The sequence below is a fragment of the Oncorhynchus mykiss genome, chromosome 19 (assembly GCF_013265735.2).
Source record: "Oncorhynchus mykiss isolate Arlee chromosome 19, USDA_OmykA_1.1, whole genome shotgun sequence".
Lineage (NCBI taxonomy): Eukaryota > Metazoa > Chordata > Actinopteri > Salmoniformes > Salmonidae > Oncorhynchus > Oncorhynchus mykiss.
In genome coordinates, this window is record NC_048583.1 from 55,787,746 (window position 1) to 55,804,169 (window position 16,424).

At 42.4% G+C, this 16,424-nt stretch overlaps 1 protein-coding gene across 2 annotated transcripts in view; it reads right to left on the bottom strand.

The window, feature by feature from the left end:
* Positions 1–1,167: 1,167 nt before the first annotated feature.
* The window catches only part of LOC110498152 (leucine zipper protein 1), a 72,608-nt gene continuing 57,351 nt past the window's right edge, over positions 1,168–16,424 (bottom strand). For both annotated transcript variants that reach the window (XM_036955120.1, XM_021574764.2), the window contains exons 3-4: positions 11,666–11,940; positions 1,168–6,732 (exon numbers count right to left, since the gene is read on the bottom strand). In XM_036955120.1, coding sequence (XP_036811015.1) covers positions 11,707–11,940 — 234 coding nt within the window. In that variant the 3' untranslated portion in view covers positions 1,168–6,732; positions 11,666–11,706. The remainder of the gene's footprint in view (positions 6,733–11,665; positions 11,941–16,424) is intronic.

A 16,424-nucleotide genomic window follows, 5' to 3' on the forward strand; every position in this document is an offset into this window, starting at 1 on the left:
ACAGAATTAATGGAAAATAATCTATGGGCACATAAAGCGTCAAAATGCAGGCCCTAACAGGTAGCGAGTCATGTAAGCTTGTGTTCCTTATCGTTCTAGAACCACTTTGAAACATAAATCACATCTGTCTGTATACAGGAAAGTACTGCACAGACATCCGCCTCCTGTTTTTTTCTCTTACATTTTAGTCAGTTAGCAGATGCTCTTATCCAGGGCAACTTACAGTAATGAGTGCATCCATTTTCACATTTGTTTGCTGTGAGAGTCGAACCGGCAACCCTGGCGCTGCAAGTTCCATGCTCTACCAATTGAGTAAATATTCCTAGGTTTATATATTAAAAAGTTGGATGTTGAAACAGTTCTTTCACACCATACGAACTTGCACAGATTACAATTTTGCATAGAGGATGATTAATTTGTATTCTTGACACACACAACATTTAGGTCACCCACTCCAGATGGGACCTGTGTACCATGCTCAGTGGTTCACAGTGAAGTCCCTATCCAGCAGATGGCCTGGTGATTATGATCTGATTCAACCTCCACAGTGGTTCCCCAAACCTTTTCTGCATTGTGACCTAAACTAAAGCCATGTAGCACATTTCCAGAATTCAATTAATGGGATAATTCACACTCAGTTTGTACCTATGATGTGCTGGGTGTCTTCACAACCGTTTTAAAATAATTTTTAGACAAACTCGTAAAAAATATGCATGCTATCACAACATGCTAATCACAAATATGCATGCTATCAAATGCACTGTGTGAACTGGGCCAACCCTTCATTTGGGCAACTGCTGTTACTAATCCAAGTCTCCAGAACAACTCTATAACCCTTATACTAGACCTGCTGGCCGTAAGACTGTCAGGGAACAAGCTTAGCCTTCTCACTACCTGGTGGAGCTGTTTAACAGAGAGGCGTGTGCTGACTAGGCATTCCACAAGTTTTACCATCACCTGATGTATTTGCCTAATTTATCTGCTAGTTTGCTTATCTTGCACACAGTCAAACGCCTCTCTCTAGACAAGCCAAGTGCAGGTGGTATAAAGCAATGGAAGTGTTGCTCACACACACACACACAGGTGCTGTCAAATCGTTAAACTAAAATGAGTTGGTTGGGTTTTCCACTTTCCCATAACACAAAGTATAGTCAAGAGACACAAAAACATGGTTACAAACAGGTAGTTTATTTTATTGGAATACATAATCCACTGTACAGTTGGCAGCTTCGAGAGAGACCTACATGCAGAATGCGGTAAGATTAAACATGCACTAACGTATATTATCCAAGGACAGAAAAAGCATCCCGCACAGTTTGCCGTTTATCTCTGATGCTCAGAGCAGCGACATCCACAATAACCCTGTTGATCTGATTTCATAAGAAATGTTTCTCTCTTTGATATGACCATAGGTTCCCTCCAGCCGCTTAAGAGTCATTTCTTAACACACTGCAATATAAAATACACGATATCCAACTTGATCGTACAGGACGAAATTCCTCTGTGTGTCTATGTGGGAGTGTGAGTAGGTGTGTGTGGAGAATATCCAGTTGTTCATGTTGGAGTGTGTGTGTAGGTGTGTGTGTCTCGAGGCCTGAACATCTCTTTCTTTGGCAGCACTTACATACAGCACACAATATGAATAAACCCTGAATGCATGAGAGAGAAAACAGAGAACCTGTTAGAATGACTGATTCCTGAACCACTAATAACAGGACGCCACATGGAGAATGACTTCAGACTGCGTGGACAGAGCAGACACGCTCTTGATAAAACGTACATTACTCTCAAATCGACAGAGACTATGACAAGTCTCTGTTGGCTTGCCATCTCATAGCTCGAGATCATGACATCTCTCACATTTAAAAAATAAAAAAAAAACAGGAAGTACTCTCCAGGAGTGCATTAATGAGAAAGATGCATATCTAGCAACAACAAAATCCTACATATATTTCAATAAGGCCCACTTTACAAAATTACAAGATTTTCTTAAATAAAATCTATCCGATACAGCTTCCAAAATAAGACATCTTTTGTTTTACAAAACTGAAACAAAAAAATACATGAGTTGAAAACAAAAGAAAACCCTCAAATGTAATATTTCCCCTTATTTCAGCAGAAATAGTTGAAGAGACAGGGTCTCCATCTTGGAAAACACTGGCGCTGTCTCAGACTGTAAACTGGACATACTATGGAATGATTATGGCACAGTTTTAGAAGGCAGAGACACACAAAGTGCTCAGGAAATCAATTGTAAAAGAAGAAAAAGAAAAGGACTTTATAATAATCTGTACAATAAACGTGACAATCCACAACTCCTCACATTATCAGACAAGTTGTTTCACAATTGCTCCAAGCAACTTTTTCAATTTGGCCGGTGCAGAAACACACATTTAATATATATCATCTTTGATGACCATACATTCAGCGAAGAAAATAAATCAAAGAGTGGAATACAATTCTCAGGGATAAACGCAAATGCAATGTCTTAATTATGTAGGGTCTTAATTATGTAGGGTCTTAATTATGTAGAGTCTTAATTATGTAGAGTCTTAATTATGTAGAGTCTTAATTATGTAGAGTCTTAATTATGTAGGGTCTTAATTATGTAGAGTCTTAATTATGTAGAGTCTTAATTATGTAGAGTCTTAATTATGTAGAGTCTTAATTATGTAGAGTCTTAATTATGTAGAGTCTTAATTATGTAGAGTCTTAATTATAAAGAGTCTTAATTATGTAGAGTCTTAATTATGTAGAGTCTTAATTATGTAGAGTCTTAATTATAAAGAGTCTTAATTATAAAGAGTCTTAATTATGTAGAGTCTTAATTTAAGTGCTGGTTAAGTGCAGATTACCGTTTCTGATGTCCAAAGACACCACGAACCCTCGCCTTACAAAAGAGGCCTTACAGAACGAATGGCAAGTCACTCCAAAGAGCCATTTCTGCTCTCTGGTCCCGCTCCACTAACTAACTACATTCTACGCTACCTTGTAAGAGAGGAAAAAAACAATGGCTCGTAAATAACAGATGTTTATACACCAGAAGTTACATAATGAGGAATGTTAAGAGTTTAGTTCTCATCTAAAAAGTTGGCTGAGGTTTTTCCTGTCTAAACCTAGTCTCCCTCTGTCAGATTAGGTATGATCGGAGAAAGTCAATCTCCCTACAGCAGCGATCACTCTTGATTATATGAGCAGACAGGGGTGCTGGCCTTGCATCATAGGATCAATGAAATATGATGATAGCCGACCCATGGTGATGTAGGTCTAATGGGAATGACAGCCTGTGATGTTCCTGGGCTCAACTTTGACACGGGCCTCTGAAATCAGCATCTCGTTAAGATTGGCTAGTGAACTCCAGCCTACTGCAGCCTATCAAACTGTCCCCAGTGAGTGAATCGCAACAAGAGTCTGCACAGACACTTTTATATGAGCATCACACATAAACCCTTTGGCTATGATGGACAACCAGCACGTGGATTTTGGTTTACACATCGGCGCAAGCCAGTTCTGACTGGCACTCATCAACTGCCTCCATTTCGGGTTAGTGCTGGCCGCTGCCAAATCGTTTTGCTTTCCTCACAGTATAACCCCCAAAGTCCAAGGGAAAGACGCGATTAGCTCCAGCCTTGACGTTTGACCTTTCGGCTACCCGGGGGCTGTATATCAGTGTCTGCCGGCAAGCTTTGGCAGACTGTAAAACGGCTCTCAGACCTAGCAATACTTATCACGGTCGTTAAGAATCAAGGCATTCTTGGAGGGGAAGGAAGAGGGGGAAGGAGGAAGGGGAAGGAGGAGGGAGGAAGGAGGGAAACTGGAACCACTGCAGGAAAGAAGGGATGAGGTCGGAAATACAGATTTGGAACGAGTGGCCTTCTGACAGTTGTCATCCTGGTAACCGAGGACTGGTCAACAACAGAAGCCTTCTGAAATGGACAAGTCATCACGTAGCCCTTGGCACATCAGCACCGGGCTTCTGAACAACATCAAGTGGTGTGTGTGTTTGCACTGAACACATGTTCACAGGATGGGCCAGTAGCCGTGTAAGGGGCCACATGGCAACACTAATGCTTTATGATGCCGAGCTGGAGCACTTCTGACCGGCAAATAGAAAGATGAGAACATCTTGGGCAGCGAACATTATTTTAATGGGTCCTTTGAAGATTTTTGGGGGGAAAACAAAAAATGATTCAATTCAAAAGATTGGGGGTATTTTACTCCTCAGTAGATTTTTCTTCAATTGAAACCACAATGGTCTTCTATAAAATATTCTCTACAAAGGTGAAAATCTTTGCAAATGTGTAATGACTGCATTCATTATACTTGTCCACACAATCTTTAGCCCAACCTTGATGGAAATACTAGGGAGTAATTCACACAGCCTAGGCTCAACAGCTTAGTAATGTGTAGCCAGCAGGAGGGGAATTGCACCTCACATTTCCACAAGGTTAGAGGAATACAACGTGGTGATTTCGGGGTTAGGGGTGATTATATTTGCATTCTTTGTGTGTAATTGACTTCTTCCATTTCCCATAATCAATACACTATGAAATCTAAAGGACTGTAAATGGTAGGTCCCCATCACCAAATTGCAACATTCACAATGACAAAAATAGGTATATGCATTTTGTGGTAAATAACAAATAAATATGAAAGCTAACAGTGAAACGGCTGGTCGGCTGCTACTACACAGGCAATGCTGAATGACAATGACTGACCAGTATCAAGGGGAAACTTCCTACCAGAGTTTGTAGTTCAGAGTTTACAAAGTATTGCCTGTATGAGTACATCAGGTCTCACCACCTGCCAGACTACTTGTGTTTCTATGGCAACCCAGTGATCTCTGTTTCTGTCCAGAGTGACAGAGAAACCTCCCTAATCCAACAATGAAAAGTCCAGTTTAAATATTACAACAAAATACACTTCTACAGAAACAGGGAGAAGTTGAGACGAATCGCACCGCAAACACAGTCGCGTGTATCTGGACTGATTGTTCCTTTTGGTGATTGGAGAATTTTTATGTCTGATTGGCTGTTCACAGCAGCACAGCACATTTTACTGCTAGATCCAGGGCATCAGTTACAGTTGGAGGAAAGTGCGCTGAAGCAGAGCACCATAGGAATAGCAGTCCTGTTCCAGATGACAAATGCATGTCCCCCAAGCTTAAATAAGTACAATCCATCATTCATTGAGTGCAGACAAAAGGGGGTGGACCTTCCTTTCTGCTGTGTGTCACAATAGACACATTCTAAAGTCCAGTTGAGCAGGGGGAAGAGACGGTGGAGAGCAACATGGAGCGAATTACTGAGGAACCAAATGAAGCACAATTTGAAGGTTGTTGACCAAAGTACTTGGCTATTATCTTCCTTATTGCATAGGGACAGATGTTGAAGAGGATATTGAGTTTGCAGCCTATAAGAAAATAAAGAACGTGTCTATGACAGGGTCCTTGTCTTTGTTGCCCTTGAAGCAGACAACATGCTGGGAAACTGGAGGCACATGGACTCCAAAATGCTCCTCTTATACATTATGTTGAAACATGCAAACTTCCCCAAAGCCCTACAGTCAACCCTCTTTTAGGCCCACATTATGCATTCTCTGGGACGATAGTCATGTTTGTAGGTTAAAAATAGATATAGGTGTATGTGTACAATGTGCAAAATAAACCTTGCAAAAACTGCTATGGTTGTCAGTATGCAGCAAACACATGGTCAAAAGCTCACCAAATTAAGCAAAAAAACATACACATTTCTGAGATCAGAGGACATTTAAAAAAAAAAAAAATTGAAGTATTCGCTCCTTGTTTTTGGTCACATCTTGGTGCAGCTTGGGGGAGCGCCGCTTAGAAGTTCCAAAGTGAGGTCTTGTAACGGTCCATTCTGAAAGACAACAAATCCTTCCTTCCTGTGTCACTCCCCTCTTCTCTCGCCCCCCCACACACACACACCTCTAGACCCAGTCACCCGAGTGAGCGTCTCTCCCTTGTCAAGTCGGAGCAATACATTATAATACATCAGGTAGGAGAAGAAGCGGTGGTGAGGACCACTCCCTCGCGACACTGTATATGGGCATATTATAATACAACTGAAGTGGTCTGTGCAGATCAATGAAGTATATAAACCCTGGATTGCTGACACTCTGTATAAACCACTGAGAGGCTTTGAAACCACCGGTCGGCCATATTGGCACTCCCTAGAATGAGCAGCCCTCCATAGGAATGTATTCTAGAGTATTTCAATGCAATGTTTTAAGGTCAAAATTACATGTATTTAAGTATTTTGTTGTTGTAGTGGGGAGAGTAAACATTAGTACTCTACAAAAAATACTTAAAGGGATATTTTTTCATCACGTTTTTTATTTTTATGTTTAGCTCACATAATATATTTTAAAAGTATTGCCAAAGGTGTCTGTAATAGAATGTCAAAAACGTATGTAGACATTAATAAATGCATTTCCATAGCTTCAAAAAATCAAGATGGCTGCGCGGTGGCTTCGATACAGCACCCAGTTAGTCATCCAGGGTTTATACATGGACGTTATGGTGGAAGGTTTTACAGGTGGCCATCTTGTTTATAGACTCAGACGCATGGGTTGTTGCTGGACAGGGACTTGGCAGGAACTTGCCTGCGACTGCTGTTGCTGGGGGGGGGGGGGGGGGGGGGGGGGGGGATTAGAGAAGTGGGACGCAGTACATTCCTCCTTGTTGTGCAGTTTGGGGGGAGATGGAGAGCTCTGGAAGAAAAGAGAGCACAAGTCGTACACTCAGAGAGGGCTGGCTGACATCATTAGAGTAGGAGTAATTAAACTAGCACATCCTTTGATTAAAGTAACGAGTGCAGTCAAGCAGTCCAGTGGCTCAGTCTGGAATCATATTTTTATCCTCTGGCCGAGTTCTAAAAAGATTCCCACCATAGAAATACAGTAGTAGTCATGGCTATTACAGAGCTTCAGTGAGATGAGAAGATGACCCTTCCTGTTGTAATAGTCATGGCTATTACAGAGCTTCAGTGAGATGAGAAGATGACCCTTCCTGTTGTAGTAGTCATGGCTATTACAGAGCTTCAGTGAGATGAGAAGATGATCCTTCCTGTTGTAATAGTCATGGCCATCAACTGACGAGACAACAGGAAGGATCATCTCATCTCACTGAAGCTCTGTAATAGCCATGACTATTACAACATGAAGGGTTATTACAGAGCTTCAGTGAGATGAGAAGATAACCCTTCCTGTTGTCTAGTCAGTTTAAACACTATACAGCAATAACCACACACACGGCTCGGTACATTTTGTGGTTTTGGGGTCGTGGTTCTGTACTTATTGCGGTTTTGGGGTTACGGTTCAGTTTCGGTAGAGCAGGAAAATGAAATGCCAACAGTCACTGTAGTTAGTTTGAGTTTATTTAAGAAAATCCAAAGTGTTGGTATTTCTACCTCCAAATATGATCATGAGTTATATAATGCCCGATGAGAGCACCGACAGGAGTACCAACACTTGGTATTATTTTAAATGGAAAAACACGATTACTCGCTAAAATAAAGTTCAATATACATGTGAAATCAACATGTGAACATGGTTCAGACATTTTATATGTCTATGCTATTATGTTTCCTTACAAAGAGAACAATATGTGCACTGACTCTCATAAAGGAGGCATCTTTAGCAAGATACTTCTCATTTCGTGCTCCAGGGTAATGTGATGGGCTGTCTGCAACCCTGGAAGTCCATCCATCTGTAGTAAGCGCTACACAGGGTGCGCTGGTCAATTCACTGACAACTTCAGCTGATTTAGCTTGCTTATATAGAGCGCGTACTACCTGTTTGCTGAAATGGGTGCCGAGGGTGAAGTTCGTAACGTGTCCCGAGCACTTTCACTAGCTGTTGAAACACCCTATTCTCAACCACTGAGAATGGACGCATATCCGCGACTATAAACATACCTATAGCTCTTGTAATTTATTTGGAGTTTTTTTTTTGTGCGTTTACATCTTGCTCCAGTCGACGTAAATGTGTCAACGTGTCTGAGGTGTTGGCAGCTGCATAGGCTATTCTGGTTGAGCAGTGGAGACATACTCTCTGTCCATCACCGTTGTAAATCTACTGGGAAGCCAAAATGTTCCCAAACTGGAGATTTAAACGATGGAGAATCTTCCTGGTTTATCGACCCCACCACTCGCCATAGTACAGAACTAGTTCCCGACTGCGCCTCACAAAATGACAGTCTGAAATGCGCCGATTAAGGCTGTAGTTGTTTTAACGGAAAAGCCTGAAAAACAAAATTCAGCTCAGATTTACTCAAGAAGCATACAATGAATGCAGTGTTGGCATAGTCTACAGGCCTAGTGTTTCTATTCCACACACACAACCAGTCAAAAGAATGGACAAGAGTTTTTCATTGTTTTTACTATTTTCTACATTGTAGAACACATATGGAATCATGCAGTAAGCAAAAAAAGTGTTAAACAAATCAAAATGTATTTTAGATTTTTCAAAGTAGCCACCCTTTGCCTTGATGACAGCTTTGCACACTTGGAATTCTCTCAACCAGCTTCATGAGGTAGTCACCTGGAATGCATTTCAATTAACAGGTGTGCCTTTGTGAGACACAGTAGGTGACCGGATGATCTTCACGGTGTGGTGTGTGGTGGTGGTGGGGTGCTTTGCTGGTGACACTGTCAGTGATTTATTTATAATTCATGGCACACTTAACCAGCAGGCACCACATCATTCTACAGCGATACGCCTTCCCATCAGATTTGCGCTCAGCGGGACTATAATTTGTTTTTCAACAGGACAATGACCCAACACACCTCCAGGCTGTGTAAGGGCTATTTGAACAAGGAGAGTAATGGAGTGCTGCATCAGATGACCTGGACTCCACAATCACCCGACCTCAACCCAATTGAGATGGATTGGGATGAGTTGGACCGCAGACTGAAGGAAAAGCAGCCAACAAGTGCTCAGCATATGTTGGAACTCCTTCAAGACTGTTGGAAAAACATTCCAGGTGAAGCTGGTTGAGGGAATGCCAAGAGTGTACAACGCTGTCATCAAAGCAAAGGGCGGCTACTTTGAAGAATCTCAAATACACACCCTAAAAAGTTTGGGGTCACTTAAAAATGTCCTTGTATTTGAAAGATAAGCACATTTTGTGTCCGTTAAAATTACATCAAATTGATCAGAAATACAGTGTAGACATTGTTAACGTTGAAAATGACTATTGTAGCTGGAAAAGGACGATTTTTTAAATGGAATATCTACATGGGGGTACAGAGGCCCATTATCAGCAACCATCACTCCTGTGTTCCAATGGCACGTTGTGTTAGCTAATCCAAGTTTATCATTTTAAAAGGCTAATTGATCATTAAAAAACCCTTTTTGCAATTATGTTAGCACAGCTGAAAACTGTTGTCCTGATTAAGGAAGTACTAAAATTGGCCTTCTTTAGACTAGTTGAGTATCTGGAGCATCAGCATTTGTGGGTTTGATTACAGGCTCAAAATGACCAGAAACAAATCACTTTCTTCTGAAACTCGTCAGTCTATTCTTGTTTTTAGAAATGAACGCTATTCCATGCGAGAAATTGGTTTCTGGTCATTTTGAGCCTGTAATCGAACCTACAAATGCTGATGCTCTAGATACTCAACTAGTCTAAAGAAGGCCAGTTTTCATTTGTGCTAACAATAGCAAAAGGGTTTTCTAATGATCAATTAGCCTTTTAAAATGATAAACTTGGATTAGCTAACACAACGTGCCATTGGAACACAGGAGTGATGGTTGCTGATAAATGGGCCTCCGTACGCCTATGTAGATATTCCATAAAAAATCTGCCGTTTCCAGCTACAATAGTCATTTACAACATTAACAATGTCTACACTGTATTTCTGATCAATTTGATGTTATTTTAATGGATGAAAAATGTGCTTTAATAAAAAAAAAACAGGACATTTCAAAGTGACCCCAAACTTTTGAAGGGTCTGTATACATATAAAAAAAATATATAAAAAAATGTCCTCTCACTGTCAACTGAGTTAATTTTCAGAAAACTTAACATGTGTAAATATTTGTATGAACATAAGATTCAACAACGGAGACAAATTGAACAGGATCCGCAGACTAACAGAAATTGAATGTGTCCTTGAACAAAGGGGGGGTCAAAATAACAGTCAGTATCTGGTGTGGCCACCAGCTGCATTAAGTACTACAGTGCATCTCCTCCTCATGGACTGCACCAGATTTGCCAGTTCTTGCTGTGAGATGTTACCCCACTCTTCCACCAAGGCACCTGCAAGTTCCCGGACATTTCTGTGGGGGGGGGGGGGATGGCCCTAGCCCTCACCTGCCGATCCAACAGGTCCCAGACGTGCTCAATGGGATTGAGATCCGGGTTCTTCGCTGGCTATGGCGGAACACTGACATTCCTATCTTGCAGGGAATCACACACAGAATGATCAGTATGGCTGGTGGCATTGTCATGCTGGAGGGTCATGTCAGGATGAGCCTGCAGGAAGGGAACATGAGGGAGGAGGATGTCTTTCCTGTAACGCACAGCATTGAGATAGCTTGTTGTCATTACAGTCCGAGGATGCTGTGACAACACCCCAGACCATGACGGACCCTCCACCTCGTTCCCGCTCCAGAATACAGGCCTCGGTGTAACGCTCATTCCGTCGACGATAAACACGAATCCGACCCTCACCCCTGGTGAGACAAAACCGCGATTCGTCAGTGAAGAGCACTTTTTGCCAGTCCTGCGACGGTGGGTTTGTGCCCATAGGCGACGTTCTTGCCGGTGATGTCTGGTGAGGACTTGCCTTACAACAAGCCTACAAGCCCTCAGTCCAGCCTCTCTTAGCCCATTGCGGACCGTCTGAGCACTGATAGAGGGATTGTGCGTTCCTGGTGTACCTCGGGCAGTTGTTGTTGCCATGCTGAACATGTGCCGCAGGTGTGATGTTCGGATGTATTGTTACACAGTCTGCCACTGCGAGAACGATCAGCTGTCCGTCCTGTCTGTCTGTAGCACAGTCTTAGGCGTCTCACAGTACGGATATTGCAATTTATTGCCCTGGCCACATCTGCAGTTCTCGTGCCTCCTTGCAACATGCCTAAGGCACATTCACGCAGATGAGCAGGGACCCTGGGCATCTTTCTTTTGGTGTTTTTCAGAGTCAGTAAAAAGGCCTCTTTAGTGTCCCAACTTTTCATAACTGTGACCTTAATTGCCTACCATCTATCTGTAAGCTGTTAGTGTCTTAACTGTTCCACAGGTGCATGTTCATTAATTGTTTATGTTTCATTCATTAGTGTTTAAACCCTTTACAATGAAGATCTGTGAAGTTATTTGATTTTTACAAATTATCTTTGAAAAACAGGGTCCTGAAAAAGGGATTTTTTTTTTTGCGGAGATATATATAGATATAGATATATATAAATCTATATATATCTATCTATCTCATTCATTCAGTCAGTCGGGTTCACAGTGCAGACCGAACCGAGCTCCCCATACAGAACGGTTTGGGACGAGTACATGTATCATTACACCCCTACTATATAAACTTTATCAGACAATATATATCAACCTCATCAGACATTAAACATACTCTTATCAATAAGCAATGCTAGGCCAGACAGCAGGTTCCTGGGACTTTGCTTTGACATATCCTACCTGGATATTATGAAGCAGAGAGACTAAGATGGTTGGCCGGTTTAGTCGTCGGTCTGACGATTGCTCCACTGTTGATTGCCGCGCCCGGTCCTTCCCTCCGCCAAGCCAGCATGACCCCTATTGGACAAGAGCGCTGGTCTGGAAGCTGTGGTCCTCATCCCTCTGCTGGACCCTACATCTGTCCTGGAGCTCCTCTCGCTCTCATAGGGATCTAGGTCACCGGGCGCCGTCCTCGTCCTCCACGACCCAGGGTTGGGGTCCGTGTCGTCAGCAGCCTAGTCACAGCGAAACAGAAACAACACTTAGAGAGATAATTAACTTAACAGCCTGTGGGAAGGGAAATCTTAGCAAGCCAAGGCGACTGTGGATATGGCCTCTAAACATGGGGAGAAAAAACAAGTTACCTCAGTGATATCATTTACATGGGGCTCAACTAGCAAATGAGCCCCCTATAAAACCTACTTGCGTACTTTCACGCAACCTCAAATGACATTGTTCTAGGAAAGTGATAGATGACAGTAAATATATAGATGACAGTCTGAAAGCGAAGGCCTATGATTTCCATTTAAAAAGACTGCAGTACTGAAACTAGTAACAGTTGGCTGGAATCCCATCCTTCCTGCCGCTGCAGAACGTTGCCAATTACCCTTAATGGCCGCTCTGCATTTCCCAGAGACGACGGGCAGGCAGACAGGAAGCCCGCTACAACGCGAGGGGCTGCCAAACTGGCAGGGCAGGCCAAACATGGCAACTTCCTGTTCTATTTACCTCAAAGGGAGGAAATGACCAGAGTACATTCTGCATTGTTATAGCATTACCACCGGACAGTTGGGTCCCGCTGTACTTCGAGTGTAATCGTATGTAAATTAGGCTTCATAAACACCAAATGTATAATGGAACACCAAATGTAAACCAAACCACAGCATTATTTTCTGAGCCATCTTGACATTTTTCCTGTGGATGCGGATAGTTGACATGACTGCTTATTCTAACAAAAGTGTATGAAAAAGTTTCCGGGTTGGGTGGACCTATACTAACGTCTAGTCTTCCAGTTCAGTGACCTAAACAAGCAATGTGTGCAAAAATACCAGAAGGAACATTCTCCAAGTTCATTCCCTCTGTGTGAGGTACTAGGGACATTACTAAATCTTAATTTCAGAAAATATTTCTGCTGGATGAATGTCACATTTGAAACGTTGTTAGGCAATTTGATCTGCCACATGAGCAGAGGAAATGTCCTAGGAACGCCAAGTGCTGAAGCCCTCACAAACCTGCTTTGTTCACGCTTCACTCAAATATCTTATGATTGGGGACTGGTATTTTATAGAAAGTAAAAAAAATGTTTTTTTTAAAAACAATACATCAAATCCAGACCCACTTTTTGTTTTGAGATTAAGTGAAAAAGTTTCTCCTTGTGCAAATCTTTGCTAATCCCGTATGTGTTACGGAAAATAGTACATTGGTTTTCTTGAGTTAAAACAGACTTGACAAAGCCTCAAATTCACTCAACCCTTTAGGAAGTAGTCTCTCATGACAACATGTTTGTCTTAAAATACAGCACAGAATCAAAAGGCCAACCATCATATAAATAGTTTACCTTCGAGGACAACACAACTGGACTGTTACATGCCTTGCAGAACAACCACTGTTTCGACATGAATTATGTCTTGGTTGTTTTTTTTAAGTCCATGACTTTTGTTCCCTGTTAAAAGCGAACTGAGCCAAAGCTCGGCTACAAGGAGACAATGCTCATTGCACCCAAGGTAATATGTTTCAGAGAAGCCTTAATTCAAGCTGGTTATTAACATGAATGTTTTTGAGCGCCTTGTCCAGGAAAGAATTTAATAGCTCTAACATACCTTGTGGAAACCATTCCTCAAAACCTTTCTTACAGGCCATTGGCATCTCCTCCGTCTGACGTTTTAACCACCTACCAGCTCTTGTCCGTGGAATCTTCCAAGTTCAACTCCAGTACAGATTGTTTTTCCAGGCTTTTAGGTTAAAGTCGGGGTCGAAAACCAACCAGAATGACCACAAGGGCCCTGCGTTTCACTTTGTTGCCACTGGGTTTGACTGACTTGCACAAAGGATGTTTTTGTATCTCGATCAGCCAGATCGACCAATGGTCCCACAGCCAACCATAAGTTCACAGCCCATTCACATACCCATCTGAGGTTTCTAAGTTTTACAATGGGCTGAAAAAACAACACTGATGTTCTGTGCTGTACCTGAAGGTAAGAATGGAGGGTTAGTGAGGCTGTGTGCAGCCAGTCAACATTAAAACCACAGAGACCATTATAATCTGATGCTATACTGTGGTCATGACTGACATTTCAATGGATGAAGAGATGTCCCTCTACAATGAGGGGGTCAAACAAATGACAATCATATAAATTCTATATGACCTCCATACTCAACTGGCGGACAGCGGTCCAGATCTGGACCCAGAACTGGATCCAAACGGGCCGCAAGTCCCAACTACCAAAAATAAAAATGGTTGGGAACTCAGTCGGGCTACCACCCATGAAATCATAAACACACAAGACATGGAACATTTTGTAGATTTGCAGGGAAAGGACCGTTAAAACCCTATGAAAAATGTGTAGAATTGCAGGAAATTTGCTTTATAACAGCAAAATGTTCTCTCTGCCAACAAGAGTATTGTGAACAGGTGGGGATGTATTACTACACTGATAAATGACCATATCCATCCGGACTTTTACCACCTAGGAAATGTGTGTGACCGGACCGCCATAAATAGTGCTGGAGTACTCCTGTTATATGGGATGAATAGCCAATCAATAAGCTATTTACTGATAGAAAGTCATCCTAGGTACCCAAGGACATCAAGTGCTGTGTCTTCTCTGAAGTAACTATTGATTTTGTGTAGCTAGCCTGGCTAACTTAATTAGGGTAATAACAGACAGAGGTTAAGGAGTCAAATTCAATTTCTATAATTATGTGGGTGCAAAAACTTTGGCTGATCAATGACGGGAGATAGAGGCTTCATGATAGGCAGACCTGCCATACACTGTTGTTGTCAAACACTGATTGATATGGCAAACCAGCATTTTTATTGATACGTTGATTAAATGTGCACTGTCCCTGTAAACACGAAAATAAACTCAAACAGCAGAGCTCTGTAAAAAACTGTAAAAGCACTACCATTTGACAATAATGTGGTATTGATGCCTCGAGCCCTTTACTAACGAATAGGAAATACACAACTGGAATGAGAGGACGACTGCCTGTAGTGAAGTTCACAGAGAAACCTCTTGGAAATAAGCTCGGTTTACTTCTAATCCCATTGCCTGCAGGAGGGTGCCAAGGGCAAGGCAACAATGAGTGACTGAAACACACACAGAAAGCAAAACAAATTAGGCCGTTCATCAGAAAGGTTAGGCGTCAAGATGATATAATGAAGGATATTTAAGCAATAAGGAACTATGGACATCTTGGAGAGACATCTTGGAGAGGCGGAGACTTAATTGTGATATCGGAGGCGTTCTCTGCTAAACCTTGGACTGTCTATTTGAACCTTTTTCTGTAATTTATCACCATATGTCCTTTTTTATTTTATTTTATTTATTTAACCAATATTTAACTAGACAAGTCAGTTAGGAACAAATTCTTATTTACACTGATGGCCTACTCCGGCCAAACCAGGACGACGCTGGGGTAATTGTGCACTGCCCTATGGGACTCTCACTAACGGCCGGTTGTGATACAGCCTGGATTCGAACCAGGGTGTCTGTAGTGACGCCTCTAGCACTGAGATGCAGTGTCTTAGACCACTGAACCAGGGTGTCTGTAGTGACGCCTCTAGCACTGAGATGCAGTGTCTTAGACCACTGAACCAGGGTCTGTAGTGACGCCTCTAGCACTGAGATGCATTGTCTTAGACCACTGAACCAGGGGGTCTGTAGTGATGCTCTGCGATGCGTCGTACCTCAGAACAGCCCTTAGCCGTGGTATATAAGCCATATATCACAACCCCCCCCCGAGGATCCTAATTGCCATTATAAACTGGTTACCAACGTAATTGGAGCAGTACAAAAAATATGTTTTGTCATACTGGGGTATACGGGCTGACATACGACAGATTTAGCCATTCAGGGCTCCAACCACACAGTTTATAATGATGGTTAGGAGGGGGAGGGGCTTTATAAGGCAGAATGACTGTAATTATAGATCTAAGTGCCATGTTGCCGTCATGTTATTTTTTTAATGGCTCGCTTGGCTGGAGATGAAAGGCTTGGTGGAGGGCTTGGGGCTGGAGCCCTCTTTGTTTGTTCTGACTGAGTGGAGCTGGGTGTGTTGCACACTATCAAACCGAACCCCAGCGGCCAACCAGATAACCCCAGAGTGACAATGGCCCATCTGCAGATTTGTTAAAACAGGGAATCCTGACCCTCTTGACCCCTGACCAGGCAGGTCACTTGCAACCCCTAATCCCCTCCTAATAAGCTGGACCCCAGAAAAGTACAGTTCAGTGGCTACGACAACAACAAGCATCACTGTTGTGTGAAGACCCATCAGATATACACAATCCTGCTTATGGCTTGTATTAGATAACTCCTACTAACTCAAGTTCAGTTTATGAAGCAGTTAAGAATGACACAAAACAGCCCAGAAAGACGATTTCAATGACAACTTCATCAATAAGCTTGATTTTTCCCCCCTTCATAGGATATGCACCAAGGAAGATGAATATGAATGTGGCTGATGGATGATAGGGGTGAGGGGCATGGGGGTTGTG